At 50.7% G+C, this 18,786-nt stretch overlaps 1 protein-coding gene across 19 annotated transcripts in view; it reads right to left on the bottom strand.

The window, feature by feature from the left end:
• Positions 1-18,786, bottom strand: part of NFASC (neurofascin) — a 97,138-nt gene that overhangs the window by 57,112 nt on the left and 21,240 nt on the right. For all 19 annotated transcript variants that reach the window (XM_056361639.1, XM_056361635.1, XM_056361640.1 and 16 more), the window contains exon 2: positions 1,403-1,578. In XM_056361639.1, coding sequence (XP_056217614.1) covers positions 1,403-1,496 — 94 coding nt within the window. In that variant the 5' untranslated portion in view covers positions 1,497-1,578. The remainder of the gene's footprint in view (positions 1-1,402; positions 1,579-18,786) is intronic.

Below are 18,786 nucleotides of genomic sequence, written 5' to 3'. Positions count from 1 at the left end.
TCTTTTCCTGATGCAAAGCACAAGCAATGCAGTAGGCGGCTGTTTGCAGACCCATTCAGTTTTCCCCAGCTGTACTGGCCCCTACATCCATGCCGGCTGCCTGCATTTCTGGAATATTATAGATGTTAACAGAGTCAGGCCTGAAGGAATCACTGAGCTGTGTGCATCAGATAAAATTCCCATTGCTGGGAACAAGAGTGCCTTGTTGTGTTACAGTGCTGACTCCAGGGGAACAGATAATTTCATCCACTATCAACTGGAATGCAGCAGAGTCTGGGACCCCTGCCCTATGTTTTTCAAGTAACACAAATATTTGTTCCCCTCCACAAATCAGAGCTTTCCCACCCTTTCTCTTCAGTCATTTCCAAATTTCAGCCAAAAGCCACTGCCTCCAATTTTTCCTTCCCATTTTGCTGCCCTGTCAGGGATCAGCTGAGGTCCTGCAGCTATGGCCAGCATTCCCAGGACTCCACAGAGCAACAGCCCACAGGGCTGGAAATTTCTCTTATCAAGAGCAACCCTGGCACTTCAGCAGGGTTTTTAGACCCCAGCAGGGAGTTGTGCTTTTTCCACTAACACACTGCTCGCTGGAGGATTTCTGTGCGTTGCACTGTCGGCAGAGATTCCCTGCAGCGACAGGCTGATTGTTATTAACAGCCACTACAGGAGGAAGCTGGGACACAAAGAAATTATGAAACTGGTTTCCAGAACAGTGGCTGAGCAGCTCTCAGTACGACCCCCCCCTCTCAAGTGCATTCAAAAAGTCATGCATTTCCCACGTGCTAGCCTGAAGATGCCCATTCAGCAGAAACATCAGCCCATGTCCCCCTTCCTCCTCGCTTCATCTCCCTCAGCTCTTGCGTGCTTCTGAATAAAACATAACTCCTATCTCATAATTAACCAAAAACTCCTGACGGAGAGAGAAAATTCCCCTTGCTTGGCAGGACCTGCCTGGGTCTCCGCTGCCCTTGAGGACCTAGGCGTCCGCTCACGGCAGCATCTGCCAGGTAAGGCTAGCCACGAGCTCACATCCTCCACAAAAAGAGCATCCCAAAGCCTGCCTCTGCTCTGTAGGAACCCATCAGGTTCCTACGGGAACATCCCAGGAAGTCCTGGGATGCTTCACTTAAATCAACAGGCTGAAGACTGGCCACAGCTCAGCTGAGATGCTCTGTTCCATTTTGATGGGGGTTTCTAGTCCTCTGCTCAACTTTGAGATAGACTGACGAAATCAGAGAGCGATTTAGGTGACTTTCTGGAGAGCATGTGGTTTAAAAAGAACAACAGCCCCAAACAGACAAAGAAAACCTTAGGCTAGACCAGGAAAACCACCTGGGCTGCACACATCTTCGCTCCTCAACCATTTCAGCAGGAGATTCTAGAGGGGTAACCCACGACTTACAATCCAGAGGGACCTCAATGGTGCTGACGAGGTGATGAAGGCAGAGAGCGAATGCTATTCCTGCGCGGGTGAGGTGGTGTCTTTGCATGACCATTTTGGACGTCTGGGCAGCGTTAGGACCTCAGTCACGTCCCCCGAGGCGAGCAGACCAGCGGCACGTGCCGACAGATCCTCAGCTGCAAAACAAACACAAACCCAGCGGTCACCGAGCCCTTTACAACCCCGTTTCTGTCATCTTCCTTTTTGGCAACTGTGGAGAGAGACTCTTCCTGATCTAAAAATATTTGTGTGGAGGGACGGGGGTGTGAGTAGTGCCACAAATAGTTTCCAGGCTTTGGTGACCCAGGTACCAGCCTGTGGTCACAGTCCTCCCAACCCCTGGGTTGTTCTGCTGGCAGAAAATCAGCCTTATGGGATGATTTGTGCTGAGACCCTGGAGAGACCTATTGGATGGAAGGAAAAGGACCGTGCTCTCCCCTGGGACCGATGGAAAGTTACTGAAAGTAACTGAATACAAAAGCAGCGAACAGTCTCCATAGGATAAAATAAAAAGGATTATTTGCTGTTAATAAAACAGCTATTCCATTTTATGCACAAAAAATACCTAACAAACAACAACAACAGTTGCATTTTAAGCACAAGAAATACCTAAAAAACATCCGCTCCCTCCCGCAGGGCACCGGGATGAGCTCTGCCTCCATGTGCAGCCTGGCAATAGCAGGGAGCCAGCTCTGGAGACCCTCTCGTGTGCCAAAAAGCCTGTCACCGAGCGGGCACAGCTCTAGAAGGAGTTGGGACACGGTGGGATCTTTCCCAATTGGTCTCTAAATGAGCCTGTTTCCAACTGGGCTCCAGCTGTTTCCCTCCCCAGCCAGTCCCTGGTGCCAGATGTGCAGCATGCTGCTGGGCTCCCAAAGGCACCCATCCAAACCACCTGGGGACCATCAGCTTATCGCTGGCATTTTCCATACACGCGACCTTTGATTTTGCTGTTAATAAACCCACAGACTAAACGCAGATTTTAAAAAAAAAAAAAAAAAAAAAAAAAAGCAAAAAGGAGGATAAACGATCTCGTCTGGTCTATAAAAGCCCCCTTGGAAAGGCTGCTGTGGTGCAGAGGTGGCATCACGGCTGAGTTACAACTCTCTAATAGAGTTATAAAAAGGGCATCAGCCGTGCCGACAGCTCTCTTGGCTAAGAACAAAAATAACGCCAGGGCAGCAAACAGTGGAAAATCCCCAGCCTCGCTCCGTGCCGCTCCTCCCCGGCCCTCGCGCAGGCTTTCGCCCAGGTGGGATGTCGCCAGGCAGGGGGGCAGCACGGAGAGGCCATTTGGCAAGCCAGGACAGCCCGTTTTCATGAAATATAAATCACCGGCTGCAGCTTTGGATGCTGCTACCCCTTCAGCTGTTCCTGAGCCTGGGACGAAGCAAGTGTGGGAGGGAGGGGAGGGGGATGCAGCACGACAGACAAAACCCGGCGAGTGCGGGGCTGCCGGGGGGGCTCCGGGAACTGCAGGGAATGCTGCTGGAGCCGGCGAGGAGCAGATGTCGTGGAAAATAAAGAGCCCTGACACATGGCCCAGGAAGCTCTCCTGAACCCCAGACAAGCTCAAAGCCAGCGCAAAAGAACCTTTAAGGATACTTTTCCCTGTTACCCTTGTGGGGAACAAGATGTGCTTAATGGTTTCTCCATCCAGGTCCGATTCCTTGCTCTTGGGCTGAACCCTGAAGGAACTCACTGTCCCAGCGTGTCCCAGTTACACCAGATGACAGATTGTAGGTTGTGAAGGGGCTTGGAGGGGAGCGTTGCTTTGATCTTTTTTTTGCTCATTCTAAGGACTTTTCCAATCCAGCTGTTGCAATAAAAATAGTTGAAGGACAGAATAATTATAGGACTGGGCCAGTAATTAAAATCATGTCCAGGACTTCTGCAGTCCTGTGATCAGGTCATGCTGAACAAAGCTTTTCAAATTACTTCTTTAGCTTTCTGTCTGAGCGAAGACATCATTTTGATCTGTAGCCTTCATTTTTTAAAGCGGTTCATTTCTCCAGTTACAGCTTAAAATGAGTAATGGATCAGCTGGTTTTATGCCTTTCTGTTCCTGAGCACAAGTCTGAGTTAGGAACTGAATCAGCCAGTACTGCAACCTGAGGTGTAGCGAGGCGAAGATTTCTAGTTGTCCTTACTGTGCTCGCCTACTGACGCTTCACATCACCGACACAAAATGCATTAAACCCCTTTTCATTCACAGATGTAGTATGGGAGGGAAGGTGCAAGACAGCAGGCGTTTAAATAGTGCACATCCCTACATGCTGCTTGGAGCCTGAAAAGCAAAGAATATGTTGTTTTCTTTAGCCTGGGTACCAGTTAGCGTGAAAGAAGTGGCCGTGACACGGGGGAGTAGGTTCCTGGCACAGATGCTTGGGAGATATTTGTACAGACATGCATTTTGCATTAAATACAAAAAGGGCTGAGCCCAAACACTGTACAGTACACACAGAGTCATCTACACATCTAATTGATGCAAAAGAATATATCCTACCCGTCATCATGTGCACTGAGACTGGGAAAGTGAGGGCTGTGCCTATCAGGAAAAGATAAATTTGCAGGTAATTTTTGAGTTGCAAAAGGGAGCAGCAGAGACACGGCAGCTCTGGACTGAAACCGCAGGCAGAGCTACATGGGAATGACCCGGCGCTTCCAGTGCCAGAGGACAGCTGGTATGGGATGGACCACCACTTGTCCACGCGGAGCAGCACCGACCAAGAGCAAATAATAAAACCCACGACAGAGCACACACAAAATGCATCCCCGCCTTTAGAAGAGCGAGCGCCAGGCTCCTCCAGAGCGCCTTTGTCTCAGGGCAGATGTGGGTGCAACTCGCCCAGCCTCAGGAACAATCTGCTGCCGTGCCTGCGCGTGTAGGTGGGTCGTGGGGACGGGCAGTGCTGCGAGCCCCCAGCCATCAGAACACAGCCCACATTGTCAGGGCTGCTCCGAGCCTGGGGACAGGGACGTCTCCCCAGCACAGAGGGCTGGAGCTGCAGCAGGGGCAAGAAAGTGCTTATCTGGGGATGCTAACAGCCGTGAAGCTGGCTGATGTCTTCATCTGCTTCCAAGTCTGACTCAACCTGAAACAGCCTACGCAAAGGGGCAGCTGAGACTGCTTCTTCCCAGGCTGAGCATTTCTTAATCATCGCTCCTGACCCCATTGTGCAAGACAGAAAAGATCTGACTCCTGCCCAAAGAGAGGAACGAGCTCACAGCTGCGGGTGCCTGATGGGATGGCCAGAGCCATGGAGGCAGCCGGGCTGGGACTGGGGATGTTCAGGAAGCCTCTGAGCTGGCTGGGCTCAAAACTGACCTTAAACCTGGGCCCATAATGTTAAGTAAAAACACACCACTGAGCAAAATCTCATACAAATAGTTGCAAGACCGTGATGCCGTCAAATAGGAATTTAACTACTTAAATGCCTTTCTCATCCAGTGTTAGTGCTTGGCAGGCTCAACAAAAGCCACGTCCCTGCTCTGCTTTTCCTCCAGCTACCAGGAAGACAGCAATGAGGCAGACACAGATGCCTTTTCCCCTAAATACTTACCCAGAGTTCAGAAATGTTTTTCAGACTTGGTGCTTTCCATTTCCCCCATGACCTACTGCACCATCAGTTCTCACAGACTCTTACTCTGGGTTGAGAAATACATCCCAGACCTTGGCGCAGACCTCCCTCCAGATGCATCAGATACTTTTGTGAATACATTTTTCTCTGAAAACAATCACAAGTAACTCCAGGACAGGAACTTTAAAACCAGAGATTGCTCCTCTTGGCAAAATCCAACCAAATATCCACACAGCATGGGGTGCATCTGAAATCAAAAGGTGGATGTGCAACCTTAACTGCTCTGTTCGAAGCCTCCATCCTCTCTCCGAACAGGCACTGGAGGGAAAAAATTAAAGGCAAGAAAGGGACGGACACCAGGGGATGACTGAGAAACCCATGATGGGATGGAAATACAGATGCTGGGACTCAATGGCAGCAGTGCCTGCCTCAGCTGAGGGCTGGGCAACCAGGATGGGAACTGGAGAGTTTGGAGAGGATTTGTGCTTTCTACAAATTAGCTATGGTTTTTATTCTTCTGCAGCAGTCAGGCCATATCAGCTTGAAAGAGAAAGAAGTTTCCAGAAGGAAACATCTTGCTGTGCATCAGACATCCTGCATTACAAAACATATGGGTAGAGGACCGTATCCTGGCATCGTGGGTTTTTTGTTCTATTTTCAAGGCAGAGAGTGATTTTGCAGCATTGTCAAATGCTTTCCAAATAAATCTGGATTTTCAAATGACAGTGCAGCAGGTAAGCAACTGCCCCCAAGGGCTGGTGGAGTCAAGGTACAAAGGGTCAAGAGGTCTCGGATGCTCGTGTGGCCTGGCAGAGCCCAGCCTGGCCCCAGGAAGCCCCCCCTCCACACACAGCCAGCAAAGGCAAGCCCCCCACGACAGCCTCTCCCAAGGGATGCTGACGATCACAGCACCCACCAGGCGAATGTGCCTGGATTACCTGCACAGCCATGTGGTGAATAGGAAGCCACTGAAACTACACCTGGCCCAGATGCTGTTACAGGGTCATTGCCCTGCTCTGCTGTGAGTTTCACACTCAAGTTGCTCCTTATGTAAAGACACCGCTCACATACTAATAATTAAATCAGAAAATCTATCCGAGCATTTTCTAAGCCGCTCAAAATCTGCAGTGAAAGGGAGGAGAAAAAATAAAATTCAGCTTTTAAAATTCCTTCAGGTCCTTCTGCATCTCTTCAGAGCCCTGCTCCAGCATCAGGAGTGCTGGGGATGGTACCACTAGAGAAGAATTCCTCTGCAGGCACTGCTTCACAGCTCCCGGGGGATGCCCAGCCAGCACCACGGGCTGCCTACCAGCCTGGCAGAGCTGCAAACCTTTACAGTCCCACAGAAGAAATGTGGAGCCTCTATTTCTCCACGCACATGTCAATCTAACACGTCCATCGCTTCCTCCCTGCTGTGGGATGGGGGAAATCTCTCCTTTCCACAGATGGTGGTGAGCTGCACTAGCGAATGCTCACATCCCAACCCCAGAGCATCCCTGCTTCCCCCCGCCCCGGCAAGCCAGAGCTCCCATCTGCTCAGCGCCAACAAGTTTCCCCGCTGGCTTTGAATGGCACAGCCGGGAGAGGGGGGGGATTTTGCCTATGGCAGGCTCCCCGCGCCAGCAGAAAGCGGCTGGACGAGCTGCTGACATGCTCCGCTCATTAGCGGAACATGAACCACATGCCACGTAATCCGCTTGCTGCTTCCCCAGCCGGGCTCCGGGCTGCCCCTTCGGAGCTCCCCAGCTTCGCAGCGCTGGAGGGCTGATAACACATGAAAATAGCTCCTCTTGCTGCAGAGATGCAACCGGCAGTGAGAACCCGCTCTGGGCCAAGGCTGCAGAAGCCAGGACCCCAATCCTGCCCAGGCTGATTTGGCCAAAACTCACCTGTTTGTCACAGTTCCCAAAACCACATCCCTGCAAACCACAAGAGGCGGGATGTCCTTCCCCAGCCCTGCTGCCCTTCATCCTGCCCTGGGGAAGCTGGGCAGAGCGCGAGGACTTTCCCCGGGTGCACAGGTAACACTGGGGAAGGGCTGAAATTAATTTCCTTCTCAACAGCTTAATGAAATGAGACCTTCCAGAATAACGGTGGAAACAAATCCCTCCCCTGTAGCCCTGCTCCTGCAAAACGACCACAGGCATGAGCTCTCTGAGGCAGACGAGGGCTGCAGAGCAGGCACAGAAATGGTAAGCAAGGGGAATCTCTAGTTGAAGTTAAGTAAAATTAAATAATTCCGCAGTGAAGGATTGGCTTTAGTCAGCTCATTAGGTCCAGCAGGATGCTTTCAGCAGCAATTAGGCATCCATCCTTATTTACGGTTCTAAGAGGAACAGTAAAACTCGAGCAGCTAGTGTTCCCGAGAAGATTTCTGCAGCACCATTTAATGCGTTTCAGCCACTTAATTAATACTGATTGAATAGCACAGAGCAACATTCCACAAAGAGAAAACACTTTTGGTTTCAGTTAATGAAAACACTGATTCAGAGGGTATATAGGTATGTGAATGTCTAACAGTGACTAAAAGCTTCATTTTGCTCCTGCTCTGTTCTGCTTCTCTGTCGCCTTTCCCCCACCATACGCAACACATCAGATAGGTTTCCAGGTTGCTGACTCCCAGGTCATAAATCTACACCCCCTTTTTGTTGTTTGGGCAGTGATGGGCTGTTCTGTCACACCTGGCAAAAGCCACCACAGGGGTGCCAGCCGGCCCCGACACCCCATCCCAGGAACCGCTCCAAAGGGGTGAATCCCCATTGGGAACCATGCTGGGAGCCAGGACCCAGCCTGGCACATGAAACCTGTGTGATAAGGATGGAGATATCTGCACATCTTTTCACTTTCCCAGGACACAGACACGCACCAGTAAATTCTGTAGGTGCGGCTGCATCCCTGCAACGCGCGTAAGAAGCCATTCAAAGCAAATGTTGCATTCCAGCACGGAAGTCAGTAGAAAGAAGAACCAATCATGAAGAAGCAAAGAAACAATCGTGACGGCAAGACATCATCGTTTGGCATTTCCATCCCGAGGGATGGACTGTGCCCTTTCCCCGGGACAGCCAGCAGCGCGTGGGGAGGGCAGCGCTTCCCGCTTGCCCCTGTTTGGAAGAGAGAGAAGCGCTTTGTGCCTGTTCCTGAGCTTGGGTACAGCTTTCACAATTGTTCTGTGAAACAACTGCCAGAGCAAACACCAGCAAATTCATTTGCATCTTGTCTTCTCCCCCTTAAAAAATAATCATTCCCATCCCTTTAGCAGCTAACGCTTCAGACCTACGTAGCCTCTAATGGCAGGCAAGATGGAAAGTCAGGCTTGCCATGGGAAATGGGTCCTAGGCTGAGGTTATCGATGGTCTAGCGTCTATCGACAACCGTTTTCTATACCCGCTATAACCCCAAAGGAGCTCCCAAACCCACCTTTGCTCCTGTCCTCTGAACAAAAAGACATTCTCAAAACATGACCTGCAGCAGCAGGGGTTTGCAGAGACAGGCACTTCCAACACCACCACTGCCAACCCTCCGTAACACCTCCAGGCAGGCCAATTTGTTCAGGATAACCACCCATATAGTCCTCCTATTACATTTTCAGCACATCTTTAAGAAACGCATCTTCAAGCAACACACATGCTGGCTGTTTCTCACAGCCCCTGGTTCCTTGTCTCAATCCTCCACGGGATTTTTGCCGTATGCTGAGTTTTCCTTTCACTCCCTGCAGCTCTCCTGCCTCTCACGTGGGTGAGTTTTCAAACCCAAGCCCTGTGGGCTGTATGCATTTTAAAAGAAGTGAGCAAACAAACAGGCATTGAGCAAAAGTGCCGTAACATCACCAGGAACAAGGATGGCTTCCTAAAGTCACCCACCAGCACGTGCCAGGAAGAGCCGCGGCAGCATCCCTCCAACTCCACACAGGGCAACTCGTGGGAAGTGGGAATGAATCCCTCAATCCCCTGAACTTTAGAGCTGATGCTGGCAGTAAGGAGATTTATACTTTAGCTTGTCTCAACAGCTATCAGCCAGCCAGAGCTCACCCGACCTTCCTCCAGCAGCAGCGGGGATCAGCCGCACCCGGGCTCTGATTTCAGAAATATTGAAAAAAAAAAAAAAAAAACCAACAACCCAACAACAACAACAAAAAAAACCCACCAAAAAACCCCACAAAAAAAAAAAAACCCAAAGAGAAAAGGGATAATTGCACTTTCTGCTATTCAGAGCTGTGGCTGCACTTTGCAACGTTTGAGTACAGGCAGTGGTAACACTTTCAGGAGGTAATTCATTCCCGGGTAGAGCCATGTATCGCTACTGAGAGCACGGCTAACTCCAGGGACAGACTCCTAATCTATCATGGTCATATCTTGATACTACATAAATGTGAATTAATTTATCATCCTGTCCTTCTGGTAATGTAAGGAAATACTGTCATTCTATTACCCAGAGGGACTCTGGTCCGGAGAGGTTAAGTGTTACCCCAAGGTCAGACAAAAGATATGGCATGTGTGGGAAATGAGCTGAGATCACCGGACTACTCAGTTTAATCAGAAAATACCACTTAACCTTTACAAACCGGTCACCGTCAGAGAAAAAAACTTAAATGGAAAAGCATGAAACTTTCATGGAAGACAATGATGCAGCCTTCACCAGGCGGCACATCGCCCGCGAGCCCGTGCCGTGCCCCTGCGGCAGCTGGGATTTGGCCCCACGACAGCTGATCCGCAGGCTGCTGGAGCCGCTCCGGGGACCCGCGGGGCACCGGGTCACACCAGCCCCACTAATCAGCTTCCCACCCTCCTGGGGAGCTGCTTGTTTCCACATCTTTTCCTTTCATCAGCAAAAGCGAGACGCGAGTAAAAGAAAACAATCCATGGGAGTTATCCTTGGTAGAAAACAAAGGGGCTCCAGAGCATCGCTTCTGCGCGGGCTGCATCTTGGGCGTGTCGTGACATTTAAGGATCATGGGGTGGGTTACAGCTAAGATGAAAATGCAATCATTTTTACTCATTATTTTGGGGGGAAAATATTTAACAACTCATCTTATAATGCAACCTATCTCGAAAAATACATGATCATTTACATAATTAGTATGTTGCTTTATTTAAGAGGGACAAGGAAGGGAACTGGTGTGAAAAATACAGATTAAAAAGGAAAGGAAAAAAATACAGGTGTGAAATTCTCAATGAGAAGCTTTAAAGGGCAGTTTTGGGGCACAGGACACACCGATGGCACCTGAGCTGGCAGCCTGTTTCAGTGCTGCAGGGGACACTGCCTGGGAGCACTTCACCTGGCAGCGGGTGATGCCTGGCTGGCCTGGGAGCTTCTCAACCACCAATTTTGACACCAAAGCAGGAGTCCCAACAGCCAAACCCCAAAGCAGCTGTTGGGTGGTGCCCGTGAGGAACACTCTGGGCATCTTGGAGCAGCACCTACATCCCTACCCATGGCAGGGGGTTGGAACTAGATGATCTTTAAGGTCCCTTCCAACCCAAACCATTCTAGGATTCTACGTGCAAACCCAACCCAATGGTGATGCTGCCAAACCTCTCTGGCTAGAGAGGTGGAGACAACAGGGCACCAGTCCCCCACCCTCACAGCAAAGCTCCTTTCCAAGGCCATCCATCCCACGCTGCTGGGGGGAGGCACAACTGAGCTAACAACAAGGAGGGATGCCCAGCCTGCGAATGGTTAATGTCTGCCCCCCCCGTCATATCCCTTAGCCACCCCTCCCAGGGACAGGGACGGCAGCATCTGTCCCCTGGTGATTAGCTAACTGCTAATCACGCAGAGCAATAGCTATAAACGGCAACTGTAGGACAGTTCATGCAGCAGCTGCTCTGGAAAAGCTGCCTTTCCCCTTCTGGCTCCTGCACGAGTCTGCTCTGCTGCCCTCCGCAAGGCACAACCCCGAGGAGGAGCGTGCGGACCTGGGAGTCTGCGGTAGGCTGAGCGTCTCTGATAAGGACAATAGATACAACACCCCAAGAGAAGCAAGAACACGTATTTCTTCAATTGCACGGGGCAGGAGATGAGCTGGGTTGAATTCCTCAAGGGCACCAACCCTTCTTGCACTGCTTGAGCGCTGGTCATAACCTGCACCTCATCCATAGCAGTGACGTGCCTCGAGGTGCTCAGGAAGGCAGCTGTAGCGATGGGCAGAGCCACTTTGGGCAAAGCACCCCCATACTGCCCTCCCACCACCCGAGGAGCCATCAGACACGGGAGGGAGCTGATGCTGACCCTTGTGCCTTGCACCGTGGCCCCGGCTCTGCCGGGCAGCCCGCAGCTCTCCACCCTGCGAGGTGTCAGGTGTGACATCCCAGCAGCAATGGCCTTCTGCGGCTGCTTCTCGCTCACGACAGCAAACAGCAGTGCCCCGGGCAGGAGCTGTGCCCCGGTCCCACCTGGACAGCACTCGGGATGAGGTGCAGCAAGGGTCCGATAGCCACGAACTAGCTGAGCCTCCCAGGCATGTGCTGCTGGCTGCAGTCAGTCCCTGTGGAGGAGACTGCAAGATGTGGCAGGGGACAGGCTGCCCAGGCAAGGTCCCCTCCCTCTGTGCTTTCCTTCAGCTAAAAAGCTCAAAAGTTCAGCAAGATGTTGAGTCTGCCTTTGGTGACACGGAGGTCCTGGCTTGAAAAGGGTCTCACCGGGTCACACGAGCTGCCCTGCCCCTGCCCAGCCTCTCCCCTTCCCGTGCCAAGGGCTCTCCCAGAGCATCTCTCACACCCTCAAGCCACAACTAAATGGTGACTTTATTCAGCTGTGCCAAAGCCCCTCTTCAGGATGGGCCACACGAGCTGCCACCACTCTCTAGTGCGCGGTGCCAGGCAGGGTGAGCCACCCTGCTCAGCTGCGCCCACGGACGTGATGCACGGGGGGGGGGGGGGGCAGGGTTGTGCACACCCTGGCACCACAGGAGGGTTTCCCTGGGCACAGAGGGATGAGTTTAGCCAAGCAAAAGGGCCTGATCCTCAGCGTGGGGGTGCCCAGGGATTAAAAGACCCCTTGGCTGCTCTCTTACACCAGGAACACACGTTGGTAACTAAATGAATGGGAGTATTTTTGGTTTTGTCACACATAACTGGGGTCCTGCTTGCTTGTGATCACTAAACAGCCTGGGGGGAAAGCCATTAACCCTTACATTACCCTCTAACCCCTTCCCTGGGACCCCCAATACCCTGATGAGCCCTTTGCCTGGCTGGAAAGCTTGCTTTCAGCCTCAGCAGGGTCCATACCACAGCCCAGAGTGGCCACCAGCATGGATGAGAGCTGCTGTGTCCCTGCCCAGAGCCAATGTCCCCAGCACTCTGGTTTCGGTGGCCGGGCAGGGGCAGTGCTGCCACAAGTGAACCCGGTGTGAAGCTGGGGAAGCAGCACAGGAGCATCTGCAGGGCAACAGGGCATCAGAGGGACCTGGGAGAGCCCTGGTCCTGCCTGCGCCCCTGCAAACAGAGACTATTTTACGGGTTTTCCTTTCCAAACAATTCACCAAGATGTTTTATTTAGCAGATGGAAAAGAAAACAATTGCATCAGTAGAGACTGCCCTTGATTTTATTAAGCTGAACGCTCCCTCCATCAGGGAAATGCAGTTATCTCAGTAGCACAGCCAGAAGGAAGGTGAATACTTCTGGATGTTAGGGTAGAAAAGTAGAAGTACCCACTCTAGGGCAGCAGTCTTGAAGCTCTGGGGAGATCGAGACCAGGCTGGGGACACACCTGGGCTCTTTCAAACCTGCTCACAGTCGTGGGTGCCCTTCAGGATGCACTGAACGGGCACAATTATTCAAGTGCTGAACATCCTCCATTGGAAATTATAGTATTCCAAGGTGGAGGAGGACTTGAGTGCAAAAGCTTTCATTTTCATGGGGTGGTGTAAGCCCAGAAGAAAAGCTGGGACAAGAGCTACCAGGAAGAGCAAGGGGCATTTTGCCCCTGAAAACAGGAGGCAGAAATGGCACCGAGGGCTGTGACCAGCTCTGAGGAGCTGATGGGCAGCATCACAGAGCAAGTCCTTCTGTGCCTCCTCAGAGGGCTCAGGGAACAAAGCGGGACTGTGCAGCCACCTGCCTGCATGGGAATGCGCCTTCCAAGAAGCTGGATATGCCACGTTCCCAGCAGAAACACCATGCGGGAACACAACGGCACAGCCAGCCATGCCCAGCAGAGATGCTGAGGTCTGGGAGCCCACCTGCTGCAGCCCCAGACTCCGCTCTTCCTTCAGTCCCCCATCCTTTTGGCTGCGCTCCCCACCCGTGCCTTTCATCCACCGCCCCCCAGCTGCCTCCACCTCCAGAGCAGGTCCCCAGACACCATTTCCCCCCAGTCTGTAACTGGATCAAACACACAGGTGTCACCGACAAGGCAAGGACATGCCTGCTGATGATTAATCCCGTAAGTGAGCTGTATTTACAGTCACCGGTTCTTCCCCAGAGCCTGGCCGAGGGCCCTCAAGCTGCTGTATCACCTTACAGCTAGTCATGATGTGCGGGCAGCTGCCAGCCACCACATCCTCCATCCCTCCATCCACCACCCCCAGACCAGGCAGGCTCCAGGACCCACACCCTTACGCTGGGTATCAGCTCAAATCCAGAGATAAACACTCCAAGGAGAGTCAACGTAGATAATGAAGCTGCTCTGCTCTTCCCAGATACAGTCTTGGAGCACATCTGGTTCCCATGTTCTGCAAAACACTTCTGACATTTAATTTCAAACCCGGGGCACTTCGACAGTGGTGACGGAGCAAAGCAGCAGCAAATCTGACATTTCATCCCTGACATACAACCTTTAGATGAGACGGCAGCACAGAACAGTTGGAAAAACGGGAGGGGACCAAGAAAGACGGGGCAATTCTGTAAAACCTTATATAAAAATGCAAACAAGGCTCTCTAGAAGTCTGCCCGTCTCAGTAGCACTGATCTGCTTTTGCAAAAATGCTGTGTAACGGGTTTTTCTTGCCCCGTGCACACTTAAACCTTAATTACACAGGAATCACAAGAAAAATATCGTTACCTCTCATCTACGCTCCCTGAACGAGTCACATTACTACAGTATAATTGAGCTCATGGCTGGGAAATCGGGTTTTCAATGACTGCCCACCTGCAACAAGTCTTCACAAAAATTGTCTTTTACTGGACTGTTCTGCACTCATGAGGCATATCTTGTCCTGATTTTCCAAAAAGGGCAAACCAAGTATCACAAATCCCTGGTTTCAGCCAGAAAATCCCTCCTCACACTGCCTGGCTTTCAGCTGGTCACTGCCAATAACTCCTCAACCTGCTGGCCCATTTCAATTCCAGCTGGGGACCCCTTGGCCTCTGGCTAGAGACATTCCATTCTTACCATCTTAGTGAAAATGGCTTGGCAGGGTGCTTTCGTCTCCTTTAGCAGGGAGATTTTGACGCACAGACTGTTTAGCTGGGAGATTTTGATGCACAGACACAGTTAAAATCAAACCAGCTCCACAGCTCCCACTACACACATCCCCTGCCACGCACCCAGCACCCCGACCTGGGTATGATGGGCACCTTCACTCCCCCTTCCTCCTTTAAAATATTGCTGGTGGGGTCTGAAGGAGTTTATTTCTCAACAGAAGCAGTCGATGACTCAATGTGAATGATCTACGTGTCTCCCATCACCCCCTGTAACGTTTTGGTGGCTCCGTTCTCACTGCCTGTCCTCAGATGTGGAGTATTGACAGCTTTTGATGACAGACAGCGCATTTTAGCCTGGTATAGCAGAGATGCTGTGAAATCACACGTTATTTATTACCCTGAGCTCAGAACTAGAAGGGATGCCTTTGCAAGTTTTCACATTACCCTGCATAAAATTCTCACCCTTTGCAACACGGTCATTAATATTGCTGGCACAGTCACTCCATCTGCCTTTTGAGCCCCCTCCAAAACAGTAATAAGTTAATTGGTAGAAGCATTTGGCTTCTACATAATGAAGTTGGCACAAAACCAGCTTTTAACCTTCAGGACTGAGTACAGGATGCAGAATAAGGGATTACTTGTTTACCGTGTTTAAAATGTAAATAAAGACATGCGTATGCATATTGAAAAAACAGGCTGGTGCTTAGTATTTCTTTTAAAGAGAGTTAAAATGAAGGCAAAGGCAGCAAGGCTGCACCCAGCGCTGGGCACAGCATCCTCCCATGGAGCTTCTCCCACAGGCTTTGCTGGAGGGGAGCTGCTCCGTGCAAATCTGCTGCCACCGGCACCAGGCGCGACGCCCACACCGAGCCGGCAGCATTTCTGCCACTAGCTGTGAAACTGGGAAGGCAAAAGCAACTGGTTTGTGCCCTGAGAAGGTACAGATGGGCACAGGAACAGCGTAGGTGTCAGCAATAAATGGGGGATAAGTCACAGAAGGGAAAAAAAAAAAAAAAAAAGCCAAACCCGACCAGCTGCAGGACTAACCATCACTTCGTGATCTCCAGCTGTGCGAGACTGATCCCCAGACCACAGGCAGTGTTTAGCTGGGAGGCTGGTTTGAGCCGGGGTACACAAGCTAAGGGCCTTTATCTGCCTTTTCTCTAGGCTGCAAAACATTTCTAACACTCCGCAGGCTGGAAGACATGAAACCTGTATCCTACAGACCCTTGAAGATACAAATCTCTTCTTGTTGACAAGGGCTGGCAGCAGGGGGAAATGTGGCTGGATAAACAGTGGGGGTTAAAGACAAGCAGAAAACAAAGAAAAGGAAAACTTCAATATTGAACTACTCCACCGCCTCCAGCCTCATCTCAAATTCACCCAGCTAAGCTGTGCATCGTGGTGGTGAACTGCTGCAAATCTTAAATGCAAAATGTCTTTGTAAAACCCATTAAAACACAGTAGCTGATAGAAAGAAAGGGAGGATGAGAAGGGATAGGGAACCATGGGCTGAATCAGCAATTTTCTTGAGTTCTGTATGCCAAAGTTTGAGCTGAAATCTGGCTTTGGTTTTCTAGTAAAATATTTAAATGCTTCCCACCTCGACAGTACTCGGGGAGAGGAGAAACAATCCCACTAACACCCGACATCACCTCTGGCAGGAGCGTCAGCGGCTGGTGCTCTGCGTGGCTCAGCCAAAGCATCCCAACGCTTCCCATCCCTGAGCCACTCCACCGGCCCCAGCACGCGGGCCATGCTCCAGCTGGGCAGGCTGCCTGCACTGCCTGTCCTGCCTGCACTGCTGCCTGAATAGGGCTCGGGGGGAGCCAGCGCTCAGCCAGGCACCGGGTTCAGGGCATGACCAGTCTATGGGCTTTTAAAAAAAAAAAAAACAAAACCAAAAAAAACCCAAACCCCACTGTTCCCAAGCTCTTGCCCTTGACTTCCCCCAGGACAGAAGGTAATATAGAAATGCAAAGCATGTTCCACGCTGGCTAAAGTGATATGGAAAATAGTAAATGTTTTTCACGTGGTTTTTGAAAGTTTTTCCCTTTTTTTCAAGCACAAACCACTGATGTTTTCCAAGCAACGTTATTTTTACACTGAAGGAACTATGTGAGCTTGGGTTTTGTGTAGTGGCTTTAAGAGTGGAACAGAATCCAAAGGAGAGCTACACACTAATTTGTAATTTTAAAAATAGAGTAAATTTGAGTTTCTTAATCAAGAAGCACACAGAGGACCAAGTGGAACTGGATCACTGTAAAATAATAAAAAAAAAATGCAATACACTGATTCCAAGTTTTCCAATATTCAGTGTAGTGCTGACGGCAGCATCCCCTGCCTGCAGTCTCGCTTGCCCTTCAGGGCTGGTACCAGAACGTACACACTGGTACCTCCACTTGTGGCTGCTGGGCTGGAAGGTTAAGCCTGGTTTCTTCCACGCTACTTCAGAGTTACACACTCAAATCCCCTTGAGAGCCAACAGCACTGAAGAGCCTAACCCATTTAGACATCTCTCCACTTTAAGACTGTTAGAAATGTTGATAAGGCAAGCATATGCTTAAAGGACAGCTAAAGTTAAAAAAAAATTAAAAAAAAAATCAAATCATCCCTCCCCAGAGATATTTTCACAGCTCATTTATTAAACCCCCTCAAAGAACGGAGGGGAAGAGCCAGCTTCAATTGTTTTTAAGCTGTAACAAGTGATGAGAGTTCAGTTTTGCCTTCCAGCCTTGCTGCTAGTTTCACTCCTAACAAGCTGCACTTCAAGGCAACGCGCTCATCACACAAGCAGCTTGGTTTCCAACCCAGCGTGAACAAAGGCAGAGCTAGCCACGAGCCTGATCACTTCTGGCCTGATCCTGTATCCCCCCAGCTGCATCTTTAAACCCAGTTCAACCAGGTTCCTGGCTCAAGAGTTACGCTCCAATTTATAAGATGGGATTTTCATGCTCATTTGTGGACAAGCCCACGCTCAGCGCTACAGTAAAGCGACGCCATCCCCATCAGAAGATACCAAGGGGCTTCTGTTAATGAGCTTTGGCTTGGTCCCAAGCAAGGCTGCTTGCTTTTTCTTGCCTGAATATATAGGTAAGGCGGCAGCAGCATTTTCCAGGTGCTGTTGGCAGAGGAAGAGCGTTGCTGCCTGGCTGCAGGAGGAGTTGGGTGGCTGCAAAGGCAGCTGCTACCTGGACAGCAGGCAGGGCTGGCAACGCAGCTCCTGAGCCTTTATCACCATCTGAGGAGATGCCTCTGTAAAAACTGGATTAAAACATTATTTTTACAAATACAGAGGAATCGGGTCTGTACTGTTCCAGACACGGGAAGATGCCCAAACGCTATTCCCCTGAGGATCTCTTCGTGCTCTCACTTGGCAAGCGCTTCCCAAAGTAATTCGGGAAATCACAAGCCTGTCAGAACTGAACCCATTGAAGCAGCTCGATAAAGCTAGAAATTTTTTTCACTGCTCATAAACCGCTCCTTTTTATGATCTTACAATTACAAACAGCTGTTTATTTTGCTAGTTAGCTCTTTTACAGCATTCCTTCCCATGCATAATGAAAAGTTTCAGGCATTTTCCAGGAATTTTTGGAGCAGAGAGGAAGTTTGGCACTCTATTATTTGAAAATCACTGAAAGGGTGCAATTAGCTCAAGAACAAGCATCTATTCTGGGTGGCAACCTCAGGATCCTTCCTCTGGCATCCAAACAGGCACCATGTGACAAGCGGATGCCAAGCAGCCGAGCCTCCCTTCTGCTTAGGCATGCATACAATTCCCATAATATCTGCCTCCTAGCCTTGCTCATAGCTCAGAAAGCTGGTCAAAACCTGCAGGCATCTGTAACCCTTTGCATGCCGTGCCGGGTTTCAGGAAACACGAGCAAACCCAACAGCTCCCATGCAAGGTGCAGCTGGACAATCCCTGCCTGGTCCAGGCAGGAATGGGGGCTCTCGCCTCTCCTGCCCACAGCGTTTTACACAGCTGCGAGAAGAGGTTCAATTCCAGTGGCATTAAATCAAATCAGTCCCTCATCCACCCCAGCTAACAGGTTTCCACCATCAATATCTCATGGAATGCAAGAGAGGTGAGCATTTGGGGAAAATGAGGATTTCCACGCAGGAGGAATGAAGCCGGCAGGATGGAGCCGAGAGCATGCAGGCAGGCACAAAAACTGTTAAGGCTTTAGGGCGTCACTGAGTCACACACTGAGATGGGAGCAGGATGGTTTGGAGCAGCAGACACCCTCGCAAGATGCCAGACCCCTTTCTAGGGGGTCACAAGCCCCCAGTGCTCTCCCCAGCCGCTCACTCGCATCCCTTGGGAGCGCAGCACTTGTGCGTGGCCATAGCAACCCGCGTTCATGCGCAGAGATGCCTTCCTGAGCAAAGGAAGCGGGG

The sequence above is a fragment of the Falco biarmicus genome, chromosome 16, assembly GCF_023638135.1.
Source record: "Falco biarmicus isolate bFalBia1 chromosome 16, bFalBia1.pri, whole genome shotgun sequence".
In the NCBI taxonomy this organism is placed as follows: domain Eukaryota; kingdom Metazoa; phylum Chordata; class Aves; order Falconiformes; family Falconidae; genus Falco; species Falco biarmicus.
Note: the sequence above shows the minus strand (reverse complement) of the source record. Positions and strands in the feature narration are given on the sequence as shown.